General features: G+C 37.8%; 2 protein-coding genes across 2 annotated transcripts in view; one reads left to right on the top strand and one right to left on the bottom strand.

Annotated features, from left to right (window-relative positions):
- The window catches only part of LOC122134007 (major facilitator superfamily domain-containing protein 1-like), a 24,056-nt gene extending 23,929 nt beyond the window's left edge, over positions 1–127 (bottom strand). Inside the window, 1 exon segment of the mRNA XM_042738949.1 lies at positions 1–127. This exon segment is cut by the window's left edge and continues 68 nt beyond it. Within this exon segment, the coding sequence (XP_042594883.1) occupies positions 1–77 (77 nt within the window). The 5' untranslated portion in view covers positions 78–127.
- A 4,019-nt stretch (positions 128–4,146) lies between these two features.
- LOC109104556 (latexin-like) lies at positions 4,147–14,648 on the top strand. The gene is made up of 7 exons (XM_042738948.1): positions 4,147–4,322; positions 10,005–10,157; positions 10,249–10,317; positions 11,710–11,884; positions 11,973–12,109; positions 13,690–13,752; positions 13,958–14,648. Exons 1-7 carry the CDS (start codon positions 4,197–4,199, stop codon positions 14,066–14,068), a joined length of 834 nt encoding a protein of 277 aa, XP_042594882.1. The 5' UTR covers positions 4,147–4,196; the 3' UTR covers positions 14,069–14,648.
- Positions 14,649–14,651: the final 3 nt, after the last annotated feature.

The following is a 14,651-nucleotide window of genomic DNA, read 5'->3' as shown; positions in this document are numbered from 1 at the left end:
GGGAACAGGTGCCGCGGCACTCCGTCATCATCCTCGTCTTCATCCAGCAGACCCTCGTACTCGCGTCGCTCCGCCATGTTCACGGCTCGCGGTCATGTGACAGCGCTCGAGTTGCGGCGAGTCACGTGATCAGCTCAAGTATGTCCGAGAAAAACCGCAGAGGGGGAAAAATAATAAGTAAAAGGAAAAAACAACCTACAGGGTACAGGACATCGCTTACTATTATTTTTAAAACTTACTTCAAAAACAAGGTTTGAGAGTTTTGGAATGAATTCATATTCAGGATGACAACATCAAAACTGAAAAAAATACATTTACATAAAAAATTATTCAAACTATAATACTGATTGCATTGTTAAATGAAGAATTAGGGAATGGATCATGTAAGTTAATCGGTTTGTAATTTAGAAGCACCGTCCGAACGAAGTGATTCACTAGAATGAATCAGACCTTCGAACCGATTCGCTAGAATGAATCTTTCCAAAGCTACTTCTGAGAGAGCGAGCCGTTTAGGACGAACCGATTCACTAGAACGAAACCTGCGGGGAAAGAGGAGTTTTTAAGACAAAAACCAATTTTAATAAAAGAACAGATCTCATTAAGAGAAAAAGTACCCTGTACGATAGATATATGCAATCATAAAAATACCAAAAATTTGCTGGTTCTGCTGTAAGGTCATACAAATAATGAGACATTAATATCAGTGACTGTTCAGCTTCATTGCTAAGCGCTGAAAAAAAGTAGTATAAGAATGCACTCATAAAAATAACCAAAGCAGTCAAAGGGCAAGTGTTTCAAAGAAGACAGAAGTATTCAAAGTGTGTAACTTACAATGTGCAAAGCAGTCTGTGACTGTTTCAGTGAAACACCACATCTGCATCACTGGCCATAACTCTGAAATCAGCAATATCATACATAAGAAGTGATCAGATATCTGGATCAGATGAAGACAGGAATCGTGTGTTTGTGCCCGTGTTCTTCTGTTAATTAAGGAATAATACAAGACTTCTTCACCTTACAAATGTTTGTCAAAAGCAAATACATCATAAAGGCTATCATATATCATATTGTGAAGTGCTCGAGCAAAACAGCAGATATGATACAGGGCGATGTAATACTCAAGCGAAAATGCAGGTACTAAGTGAAAGTAAATGTGCTAAAAATTAAAAACATTGCTTACATTTTTATAAAATAATCTTGCTAATGCAAACTGAATTAAATTGCATAAACTGTTTTGTCAGGCAGATATACAAAGGTTTGGTTAAAGAGGGAATACAAACCAATGCAGAGGCTAAGATGTCAAAAACATCCAGCTAGTGCAACAATTATTAAAGTGGAACACAAACATGCATTATTAGTTTAATAAAATAATAAATAAAATAATTCAAATCTATATTTTTATTTTTAGTTATTATGGTGGAACACAGAAAGTACATCTTTAAAGGGATAGTTCACCAAAATAAACAAAATTCTGTCATCATGTTCACTCCCTGATGTTCTTTCTTCTGTTGTACACACTGAAGTACGGTGGGCCAGGAGTGCAAAACAGAATACGATTATGAAAACAAAGTAACAAATTACAAACACAAATGAAAGAAAAAAAAAATACCAATTCAGAAAACACAATGACAAATCAGACAAACCGGAAGAGGTAGGTATAGTTTGGGATTACTCACCGCTGACTGGACGAGACATCTGTCAATCAAAGTATACAGAAAGAACCAGCCGAAGAACAGCAGAGTCGTGGTAGAAAGTTCAGAGACGGTCTTAAAGTAGCTCGGTTTAAATGTATTGTATGAATTGCGCTTACTATGGAATAAAACATACGGAGTGTCTATTTAGACTTTGTGCAAATAACCTGCCTTATTAGTATTTTGGCACTGGTACTTTGTCAGCTCCAGTGGCACAGATGGTTAAGAGTGTGTCCCGGGTTCGATCCCACCTTATGCTGAACTTGTTTTTCTCCCTTTTCAAATCTCGTATTAGCAATGGACTCTATTTACACTAAGTGCAAATACCTATTTACACTGTTAAAACAGCAGGATTTTCTGTTATGTATGCTACGTGTTGCAAATAGTGGCAATTATCTGCACTTCAGTATTGTAGTACATTATAAAACAGTATGCAATAATAACGTATTGAGTGTAAATTATAATTTTAATTCAAATTATTCAATGGATGCCAACTTATTGGTACAATAAAGCCCTCCCTACATCTACCCTACCCCTATCCATACTTTATTTTCACCTTTTTGATTTTAATTGAAAATAAATGCCTTTACGATGTGATATGAGATTTGAAAAGGGAGGGAAAAAAAAGTTAGGCAAAAGGTGGGATTGAACCCGTGTCGATCATTTAAAAAAGTCAAGAACACACACTTGACCATCTGTGCCACTGGAGATGACAAAATATCAATGCCAAAATGCTAATAAAGCAGGTTATTTGCACAAAGTCTAAATAGACACTCCGTATGTTTTATTCCATAGTAAGCGCAATTCATACAATACATTTAAACCGAGCTACTTTAAGACCGTCTCTGAACTTTCTACCACGACTCTGCTGTGGTGTAGTCCTAAAGTAAAAAGTGGTTTACTATTACCCAGTCATCACTCAATACACACCTAATTTATATAAGACACTGATATGTATCTTTAATCGGGCTCTTACTGAATCAACATTTTACTTCTATTAAAGTTAATTAGAACTAAACATCTAAAGAGAGAAATTCTTGCTTACGATTAGTAGGCCTATTAGTAAGATGGTGGTCACAAGAAGTAAAACCACGGTAAATTACTATGGTGCTGAATCGGCAAGTCTATGTATTGGTGTTTTACAGTTTACCTCTTCATGCAGTTAACATTGTCGTGGCTGTTTTCAGCCAGCATCACTACAGAACCTTTAATGTTGTCCTATATAACACAACTATAACAATAATTCTGTGTCACGTCTGAATGGATGAAGCGACTTGCGATGTTTATCACTTTACATTGTGGCGCAAGCGCAGCGCTGTGCGGGAGACTGCTTTTGCGCACGGCCGGCGGATGCATTGCGTAGCGCCACTTCACACTTTTTGGAGTATTTTCTTTTTGCAGTTTGCTGTAATTTAAAAACAGTGCTTACTGTCAGGGAGGTCTCCCTCGCTTCGGCGATCGGCTCACTACTCGACCGGTCCACCGGCCCGGGAATGTCCCGGTGCTCCCGATGGCATTTGAGCGGAATTCTCTCACTGCAGCGGAGACGCGCACTCAGTAGATGATGGGCAGGAAAAGGTTAGGAACGACAGAAGTGATAATGCACCAATTACAACAAAGAATCACAAGTTTCAACTGTATTGGATACCATTAAAGGGGAAGCGACATGATAGTAGATTACGGACTTGCGAAGCAACAAAACAAATGGGTATTCTGAGGGTATACTGTATACTTTGATTGACAGATGTCTCGTCCAGTCAGCGGTGAGTAATCCCAAACCAATGGCGCTGTCTCAAACTATACCTACCTCTTTCGGTTTCTCTGATTTGTTGTTGTGTTTTCATTGTAATTTGTTATTTTGTTTTCAGAATTGTAATCTGTTTTGCACTTCGTGGCCACCGTACTGAAGACATTTTGAAGGATGTTGCTAACCAACAGTTGCTGACCCCCAGTGGACTTTCAAAGTATTTATTTGTTTGTTCATTCATTCATTCATTCCATTCCATTCTATTTAAGTCACTAAAAGAGCCATTTAGTTGTTTTGTCCCATGAGAAGTCCATCACTACCAGCTTACACATGGATGAATTGGTTAGGACATATCTAGAAAATATGAGATTGAATTTGTAGATGTATAGATGAAGTATTATTCACTCGAAATCTACTTTTCTTTTGACTACTACAGTGTAGTCCTCTATATCGGCTTCCATCAAAGTATTTATTTTATAACTTACTAACAAAAGCTAGATCCTTAATGACCTCCAGCAGGTGACTTCATGTAAGAGGGGAGACAGATGTCACGCTATCAGTGGATTTATCTGTAAGCTGTAGATCTTCTTCTCGTGACTGGGTTCCAGCAGTCTGTAGCGGTCGTTCCCGGAGGTCGGGTCAGATCTTGTTTGTTCAGATGTCATCTGGAAAGCATCAGCTCATGCTCGTGTTACGCAACGGTGCTCCGCTTTATAAACAGCAGCAGCACGGGACTAAGATCTTCTCCAGAGCTGATCATGAAGGTGTTCTGCTCGCTTTGGTTGCTTCTGTCTCTGGTCAAGCTCAGTCCGGCTCCGCCCGCGTCTCAGGACCCTCCGTTTGCGTGCAGAGGAGCCGGGGACCCAGCGCCGCCACAGCCTGAGGTAAAACAAGCTGGAACAAGCCTTCGCTGCACTCCAGCTTGACTGTTTCTGAAGAACAACTTGTTTCTTTGTGCAGATCTCTGTGAGCTGTTTGGATGGCTGTTAGGTTTTGCTAAGTGGTTATCACATTCTTTTGTGTGGTTGTTAGGGTGGTGCTAAGCGGTTACCTTGTTTTAAGTAGTTGCTAGGGCGTTGTTAAGTGGTTACCACATTTTTTGGGTGATTGTTGGGGTTATTCTGTTTGGTTTCTTGCTGTTGTGTGTGCAGATCTTCTGTGACCTTCAGTGGGTTTTTCCAGAAAGCAGGTTAACTTACCTTCATATAAATCTCCAAACTCTTGGTTGTTAAACTAAACCTGTGCAGGAGTAAGCTGAGTCATGATTATGTTCACAGTGAACACAATAACACATCGGCTGCATCTCAAAGCTTAGGCTGCTGACTCGTTTCCTCTCATCAGGCAATTACTTCTTACAGTGTTTAAGCACTAAAATACATCACAGAACAGACTTCTGAGACGACATCACAATCTAATGATCTGCAACAAAATAGAGAGTGCTGTGGTGATAACTAAACAATCATCTAATTACAACAATTAGGGGTCGACAATATGTGTTTTTCAGGGCCAATGCCGGTACTGATTACTACAGATCAAGTAGCCCAATAACCGATATTGAGAAAATATCATAAAAATAGTGTAAAATAAAAATAAAGTTTGAAATTAAGAATAACAAGGGCTCTAACCAAAATGATTTAAATGTTTTTAAATTATCTTATCAGCAAATAAGTTTTGAAAATGACCGACACGATAATCATAAAAATGCTTAATACCAGCACAGATAATCGGGCAACCCATAACTACACTGCTAATATCTCACTAGTAATGACATCAAATCTGGAAAACTTTGGTCAAAAACAATAATAAAGAAAGTTCAAATTCAAACTTAGTACCTACTCAGTACCTGCTTTTGGATGCACAGAAATGTTTTTATGGTTAGCCATTTTGCTTCGACGTTTGTTAAGGTGAGATGTGTCACATGCATTGTTATTAATGAAATACATTAAATATAAAAAACAAAACAACAACAAAAAAAAAACAAAAACATGAATGCTCATCCACAGTTGAACTTATGCGGAAAATTGGAACGTTGCATAAAACATTTGCGAATAAACCATGATTTAACAAAATGATCGATTCCTAAAAAGCTGACACCAAATATCATTAAGAAAAACAGAAATAAAAAAAATACTGTGTATCTTTTTTTTTTCAGATATAATGATGAAACACACTAACAAGCGCTTGTGTTTGGATGCCTGATGTTTGGGAATGCAATTGTGCGAGACAGTTTGAGAGGCAATTATACCAGATCATTAAAAATAATCATCATCATAATAATACTATCTGAGATGGTGTGTGATGAGATTGGTGTGCTGGTTAGTTCAGTTATCCAATCACACGATCTGTTGAGGTTAAGTCACATGACTTTTTTGATGGGCATTGAGGAATTTGTTTAGTAAATGTGTTTCCATCACAGTTTATGCACATTATATGCAAATTATTTGACTCTGTTAAGTGCATGTGCTCGATTTTAGAATTTATCCTTTTTCCATCCAGCATATTTTATGCAATATCCCCACATTCTCCTTAAATCTGATGAAACATATAGCTAATGTGTGAGTTGAGAATAAATTAAAATGAACACTGCTTCATGTTATAATAGTGCTTTAGAATTCCAAAATGAACTATATAATATTTTGTGAGTCTCATCAACTTGTGCTGAAAACCTCTGATGAAAGCTGACTCTGGGTCAGCTCAAAGTTGAAGGAATAAGCTGCTGTCTTACACACCCTGAGAGTTACCTCAGTCTTTGGAACAAGAGTTAATGTTATCTGTTTATCTGTTTACTAACCCGGGTAAGTGGCAGAACCCGGTTTCTGGAAACCTAGGCATTGTCTGTTACCCAATGTTACATTTCCTCTCAGTTTTTAAAATGAAATATTGTACACTGGACATTTGCTGTACTAACACATTCACAGAGTGCACAACCAAACCCGTCGAGTCAGAGTCAAAGCCGATCTCTGCTGAATTTCAGGCTGGACGTCTCGGCCTGTGATAAACATTGTCAGGAAGTCCTTGAGAGAGCTGGAGTGTGTGGCGCATCAGTTTTTCCATTTGCTCTTCTTGGCGGGCAGCTGTCCTGTTTCCTCCAAGTGCTTGTTGATGAGCTCTTCCTGTACGGAGGGATGATATCTGCTGTACTCCATGGTGTACTTACCTTTACCCTGAACACACACACACACACACACACACACACACAGGAATGAGACCCTGAGCTCGCTCTGACACTTACGTCAACATGAAACAATCTGAAGAAACATTACAAAGACAGTTGAGGTCTTTTTTCTTTTTTCTCATAGAACAACACTCACAGATGAATCATGCACAGTAAGAGCAGGAACTCATGAGAGAGTGTATTTTGATCTGGTCTTGTATATGACCATCATTAATGAAGTATTAATTAATATCACAAACGATGTCATTCAGCGGGACCTAGACCAGAAAACACCAGGTCCACAGACATTACGCTGTCCATTATGTCTATATGATCATAATCATATATGTATATTTTAATCTCACACAGACCTGCAGGATATGAACCACAGAAACAACAGATGAAATAGGAACATAGTAACAGATCTCATCTCAATAAAAGATCTGAAAGTCATATTTCACCCCAACGTCAAAGACTTGTATATACTGTATACTGCAACACATACACACACACACACATATATATACACACACACACACACACACACACACACACACACACACACACACACACACACACAAAATCACATTCCACGTTACTACTGTACAATGCATCTGGATGTTTTGGCTTTATTTATTCATTCATTCATTCTATTTGCAATATTCTGTAACTATAAATGAAATAATAATAAAAATAAACATTCCCCCAAACCATACATACATAACATAAATAAATAATACTGTGGTATAAATATTTAATATTTTCAAATATATATATATAGAGAGAGAGATTTTTTTTTTCTAATAAAACAAAAAAACTAGTTAATAGTGAGAATTGGTTTCTATACTAAAGTGTTATCATTTCTTTCCTAACTTAATCTTAAACAGTGTTATAAATAGACTGTTTTTATTAAAATATCATATAATATACATCTTTGATTTTGGGGTGATCTGACTTGACGGGTGAGATTGAGCCGTTTCTCTGGTTCTCATGAGCTGTGATCAGTGTCTGTAGTGTGATTGAAGTGATTCACATCAGCGTAGAGTGTGAAATAGCCCTCTGCCCTGCCCCCCGATGACCCCGTGACAACGGTTGACCCCTTCAATAACGGCCCCCTGGAACTCATTAGGGGCCACGATCTCCACAGACATGACCAGCTCCACAATCACCACGCTGGACTTCTCAGTGGCTGAAGACACAGGACACTCAGGTGAAGCTCTGGTCAGACGTCAGAGAGAGAGAGAGAACGATCTGCTCATCATACCCTGTCTGAGAGCGCCCTCTCCTGCCGGGATGAAGGAGATCTCCTCCACCATGTGATGAGCTCCGTCCTCCAGGATGAACCGCACTCCAGATATCTTGTGTCCCATCAGAGGACCCTTCTCACACGCTTCCCTGAAACCCTGCAGACAGAAACACACACACACTTCATCAGTGATAGAAATACTCAACCTAAAGCCAGAGTTCAGCCAGAAATGATCAAGACGAAACTGGTGCGCTCCACAGAAGAAACCAGACATGAGGCTGAGGGATAGTAACATTTTGAAAGTTTCTGTGTTATAAGTTTGAAGGAAAAAATGTGCACGCCCTGAGGACATTCAAGATCAGGATGAGTGTGTTTCTTCATCAGGTTTGTAGAAATGTAGCACTGCATCAGTGTCTCAGCAATGGATGCTCTGCAGTGAATGGGTGCCGTCAGAATGAGAGTCCAAACAGCTGATAAAAACATCACAATAATCCACAAGTAATCCACAGCACTCCAGTCCTGTGTGATTGTAAGAAACAAATCCATTGCTGAAACAAACCCAGCATTAAGACGTTTTTAACTCAAATACATAGAGTCTATAATCCATAATTACTCTTCCTCCAGTGAAAAAGTGCATCTCCTGTTAAATCCAGCCACATATTTGTTTAGAGCTGTTTAAACGCTGCTTGATCTGTGCAGATTTCTCTCCTGATTCACACCAGAACACTTTTTTCACTGGAGGAAGTGTTATTATGGATCATGGACTGTATTTGAGTTAAAAGCATCTTAATGCTGGATTTATACTGACCCAAGTCTCCAGACTGCTTCTTATGAGTGAAGTCAAACCTGCAGCATCTGCATAAGTGCTGGACAATACACATCATATATTCATGTGTTTAACATTATTTTGTTGGTGATATAAAATATTAAATATTAGTGCATTAACACAGGTGATATTTTTTTCCAGTTTAACAGCAGTAAAAATATTAAACACAGGGGCTAAGCAAAGGCAGATCACCCCATCCACACATCCAACTTAAAAAACTCATATCTTACCCTGAAGTCTGCTTCTTTACAGATCAAAGTGCTAATAAGAACACCCGCTGTAGCCTATGTCATTTCATATTAAAGTGCGAATGAAACTACGAGCATGCGTGTCAGATCCGTGTCATGTTCAGCAGCGGCAGCTCTTAAAGTAACAGCAGCCAAATAACCTCATAACCAGCTGCACTAATCAAAGTTCCTCAAAGAACAAAAGAAAAGAGAGGAAATCAGTAACTTTTGTAGCTTTAAGGATTCATCTATATTTAATTTAGTGTTTGATAACTTTGTGCAATTTCTGTATATTTCCTTATTGCTGAAGTGCACAGGTAAATATGACATTTATTATAACGGGTTTATGTGAAGATTGCTTTAAGTTCACTTAAATTAGAAGTTCTTTTTTAAAGTCTAATAAAAATTAAGATTGATAGATCTCAATTATAATGCAAAATTGAAATACTAAATTTAAAAAAAAAAAAGTAAAAAAAAAATGATGAAACCAGTCAAAAGGGTCAATTGTGGTTTATATACGCGCGCGTGTGCGCGTGTGGTGTGTTATTCTTTTGTTTTTAACAGAAGAAAGAAATTCACAGGTTTGGAACGACATGAAGATGATATATATATACTTACAAAATGTATTCTTTTGTTTTTAACAGAAGAAAGAAATTCACAGGTTTGGAACGACATGAAGATGAGAAAATTTACATTTTTTGTTTGAACTATCCCTTTAAAGTGTTTCAGTGAAGATATATTTAAATATAACTTAATTTACTAGTTAATTAATATGTATTATGTATAGATAGATAGATAGACTTTGGTTGAAATGACCGTTCTCTGACTGACAAAGTAACAAACCTTCAGTAACTACAGAGATGGGTCATTTTTAGCTTTATAATCAGTGGAGTGTTGTAGCAGACAACTGCAGTGTCTCTTTAAGAGGGCGGGGCTTTGCACAAAACAGGAAGTGGAAGCGTCTCAGTGTCTGTGGCTCTAACAGCTAAAGATCCCTGGCTTTCTTCATCTTCTGTTTGTTCAGTTGAACACGTGTTGTGCACACGGTTTGTTTCATAACTGCTGGTGATAAAGGCTCAGAGTGCAGGTGTGTGTTTGTGCTCGGACCCCCAGACGCCGGAGGACATGGCGAGCAGCGGAGACCTGGAGCCCACGCACTACCCGGCGCGGCGGGCGGCTACGGTGGCCCTGCATCAGCTCAACACGCGCCACGGCTCGCCCCACAGACTGTTCGCCCTGCAGGAGGTGCACAAGGCCAGCGCGGAGGTCAGGCTCAAACCTGTCTGTGCAGACTCAGAGCTAGACCGCAGCTGTGAGACCAGTGTTTGCTGACGCCCGCTAACCCTTGTGTTGACAGGATGTGGCTGCGGGAGGCCGGAAGTACAGCCTGGACTTCTCCGTGACGGACTGGGCCAGTGGCAGCGCGGTACGCTTCTTCATATCCATCACTAATGTGCTCTTAATCCACCGACTCACCACTGTAGAGCACTAGTTTACTGAGCACCTAGTACTGATACTAAACACAAGCTTAAGCAGCATTCATGGCAGGCTGTTTTAACATTTAATCCTTAAAACCGACTAGTATCTGTCACACTACTAGTACTCTTTTTTTTTTTTTTTTTTTTTTTTTTTTTTTTTTTTTTTGGAGCACAAAACCAGGGTCATTCATTTATTTTTTCTTTTGAAGTTGAGAAAATCATCTTTAAAGTTGTCCATATGAAGTTCTTAGCAATGCATATTACTAATCAGAAATTCAAAAATATACCTGTGCTACTTATGACTGTTTTTGTGCTCCAGGGTCACTTACTGTAGTGCTGTTCATTAGCTTCTAGTGCTTATTCTTTAAGTACTAGTACTTTATTCTAAGAAGCTACTACTTAAGGCCACATAAATAATAAAATAAAATATTCCATCATTAACTAATTAAGTGCTTTCCATCATTTTCGCTTAACAAATAATGTACTTTAACCAGCTTTAGAGACATTCCTGAAAATACAGATATTTTTTTGTGACACCAGTGTCACATTAAGAAAAGTGATGCATTAATTTCCTGATGGATAAAAATAGAGCATGACAGAACATGTAAAGCTCATTCAGTTTTGTTTCTCATTTGTAGCGTAACCGTATGATTTTAAATGATTTATTTCAGTCTTTTTAGAGCAGCAGTTCCTTACACTGAAAGTGCCTCACATATTAACACGTATATAAAAAAAAAAACTGGACTCTTTAAGAGCTGTTTGTGAGCAAAATAGAGCTGCATGATTCTTTTTTTTTTAATGGAAGTTGTGGTTCTCATGATTCTGAAGAAAAAACATTAGACAACTAAACAAAATCACATGTAATTTATAAATAAATTATTCAATCACTCGCTTAAAATGTCCTTGTTTCATAACTGAATGAATCAGTGTTTTTGAACGAATCTCTTGAATGATTCAAAGACAAACACATTTTTAACAGCTCCTTTTCGCCACCTACTGGTGTAACAATGTAACAGATAAATCTTTATTTGAAGCGTCAAATTACTTTCAAAAGGTGAGTTACTCTATTTTAATTGCTACCCTACACATCAGAGTTTATATCCAAACTTTTATCCCAGTACTTTAATGATCTGTTAAATTAAAATGTTTGTTCATGTTGGTGCTGACACGCTCTTGCAACGTTTAGCTTATCACAAATAAGATACTTCTGATCGCAAGTGTAGCCAATCTTTAGAGTGCTTAATGAGAGAATTTTAATTTTGGGGTGAACTAACCCTTTACGTGTCTGGTTCTGGAACTGGAAAGTCTGTTGGATTGCGTGTGTTGTTGTCGTGTGTCAGGGCCCGGCGCTGCGGTGCTCGGCGGAGGTGATGTTCCCCGGGACGGAGCGCAGTTCTCCTGACGTGCAGCTGCGCTGTGAGGCCCTGCAGCAGATCAACAGCACAGCACAGGACCACGCTTTCTACCAGAAATACATCGCACCGGAGAGCGCCGTCTCCGCACAACACATACCAGGTGCGAGCAACACTAACAGACCTGCACCTCATGCCACAGTCCCACAATGCACTGCAGCGGCCTCTCTCTCTCTCTGTGGTGTGTGCAGACAGCTACGGTAACGTGAGCGAGGAGATGCAGCCGTTCTGGCGCTTGGCTCGTGTGGCCGCGTCCTTCATCATGCTCCGAGAGTCCAGTGAGAACACAGAGTTCAACATGGCTCAGGTGGCCAGCGTCACACAGCAGGTCAGTGCAGACGCTCTACAGCGTCTTAAATCAATAGAACAAACAGTGAGATACAAATTAAATTAACAGTAACTATAATCTATTCAACTGTAAAAAGCACTGGGTAGTCTTCTCTGTATAATGAAAGACAGCAGCAGGTTTATTTAGGCTGCTGTCTCTTTAAGACCTCACGCACGGATCTAATAAACTGATGAGCGCATGTCCTCCTCATTTAAACATTTTAGGATAATTGAATAATCTGTATCAGCAGAGAAATGTAGTATTGGTGCATTTTAGTTATTTTATATATATATATATATATATATACTAGTATTTATATATATATATATATATATATATATACAGTACAGGTCAAAAGTTTGGAAACATTACTATTTTTAATGTTTTTGAAAGAAGTCTCTTCTGCTCATCAAGCCTGCATTTATTTGATCAAAAATACAGAAAAAACAGTAATATTGTGAAATATTATTACAACTTAAAATAATAGTTTTTCTATTTGAATATACTTTAAAAAAATAATTTATTCCTGTGATGCAAAGCTGAATTTTCAGCATCATTACTCCAGCCTTCAGTGTCACATGTAACATCCAGTCCATCACATGATCATTTAGAAATCATTCTAATATTCTGATTTATTATGAGTGTTGGAAACAGTTCTGCTGTCTAATATATTTGATGAATAAAAGGTTAAAAAGAACTGCATTTATTCAAAATAAAAAATAAAAAATTTTCTAATAATATATTTTCTTTACTATCACTTTTTATCAATTTAACACAACCTTGCTGAATAAAAGCATTGATTTTATTTAAAAAAAAAAAGAAAGAAAAAAAATTACTGACCAGTAGTGTATATTGTTATTACAAAATATTTGTATTTTAAAAACATAGCTTCTTTTTTTTTTACTTTTTTTTTTTTTTTTTACTTTTTATTCATCAAAGTATCCTAAAAAAGTATCACATGTTCTGAAAAAATATTAAGCAGCAGAACTGTTTCCAACTTTGATAATGAATCATCATATTAGAATGATTTCTAAAGGATCATGTGATAATGATCCTAAAAATTCAGCTTTGCATCACAGAAATAAATGATAATTTAAAGTATAATGAATTTAAAAACAATTATTTTAAGTTGTAATAATTTCACAATATTATATTTTTTTCTGTATTTTTGATCAAATAAATGCAGGCTTGATGAGCAGAAGAGACTTCTTTCAAAAACATTAAAAATAGTAATGTTTCCAAACTTTTGACCTGTACTGTATATATATATATATACATTTTTTATTTTGTTTTAGTTGTTTTTTTAAGAAACAATTTTTTTTTTAATTAAATAGTTTCAGTTTTCTATCATGAAGTGCTCATGCTCCTCCTTATCAATTTACATAAAAATTAAACACTCTACTATTATCACATCATTGTGTCATGTTTTTGTGTTATTTCAGAGTTTATCACTTTACTATTATTTCAGCATGTGGGAAATATTAGTGTGAGTATAAGTGTGATTATATGCTTGTATGTGATCTGAATTATGGTGCTGAGGTTATGAGTCGTATACTGAAGAACACGGTCATGTGTCTCAGGAGTCGAGCGAGAAGCAGCTGATGTTGGAGTTTGTGGTTCTTCTTCATGACCTCCCCTCACAGGTAACACACAAACACAACTCATCGCATGGAGCGTGTGTGTATGTGTGTGTTTGTGTGGTCTGTGTGTGTGTGTGTGTGTGTGTGTGTGTGTGTTTGTGTGTGTGTGTGTTTGTGTGTGTGTGTCCGTGTGTGTGTGTCTCTGTCTCTCTGTGTGTGTGTGTGTGTGTGTTTGTGTGTTGAAAGTATGTGGTGTGTGTTTCTGCAGGAGATCGTTCAGTGGAAGCTGCTGGCGTCCTGGTCTCCAGACAGAGGCGTCAGGGTCCTGCAGACCGAGTGGCAGCCCAGATGCCCTCACGACACCAAACCCCCGAACTAACCCTGCGCCGCATCAATAAAGACAGACAAACACAGCTGCTGCAGAAAACCCACCATTCTTACTGGCGCTGTCAAAACGGCTGGAAAACAATCCGAATTTTGTACTTAAAAGGCATAATTTCTGTTGGGGGGCTTTTGGCTTCTCTCCAAAGGCCACAAGAGGGCGCATCGAGCAAACGATTACTAAAGCAATAAAATAACACGACTATCTTTAAAAGAAAGTGCATTCTGTGTGAACGGCTTGGTTTCAGTTGTGATGTAAACATCATCTCTGCATTGAAGTTCTCTTTTTCCCCAATATTTTGAATGAATAACAGCATATTTTGACTGAACTTACACAATTCAGCTGTTCTGAAGTCTCCCGTCTCAGAGTAAGTGAACTCAGAGTTCAGGTTTTAACTCAGAGCTGGTTGAACCTCATTACTGAAACCATAGCATAACATATGAATAAAATATCATTTTTCAAAATTTTTATTTTTTTTCTTATGATCTAAACAATGTAATGACATGAAAAAAATACTATATTCAAAACTTTTTTTCGTGTCTCAGGAGGAAAAATAAACACCTGTGATTCACAACGACTT

This window comes from Cyprinus carpio, chromosome B15 (assembly GCF_018340385.1).
Source record: "Cyprinus carpio isolate SPL01 chromosome B15, ASM1834038v1, whole genome shotgun sequence".
Classification (NCBI taxonomy): Eukaryota; Metazoa; Chordata; class Actinopteri; order Cypriniformes; family Cyprinidae; genus Cyprinus; species Cyprinus carpio.
The sequence above is the reverse complement of the archived record's forward strand: the minus strand, read 5'-3'. Positions and strand labels throughout refer to the sequence as shown.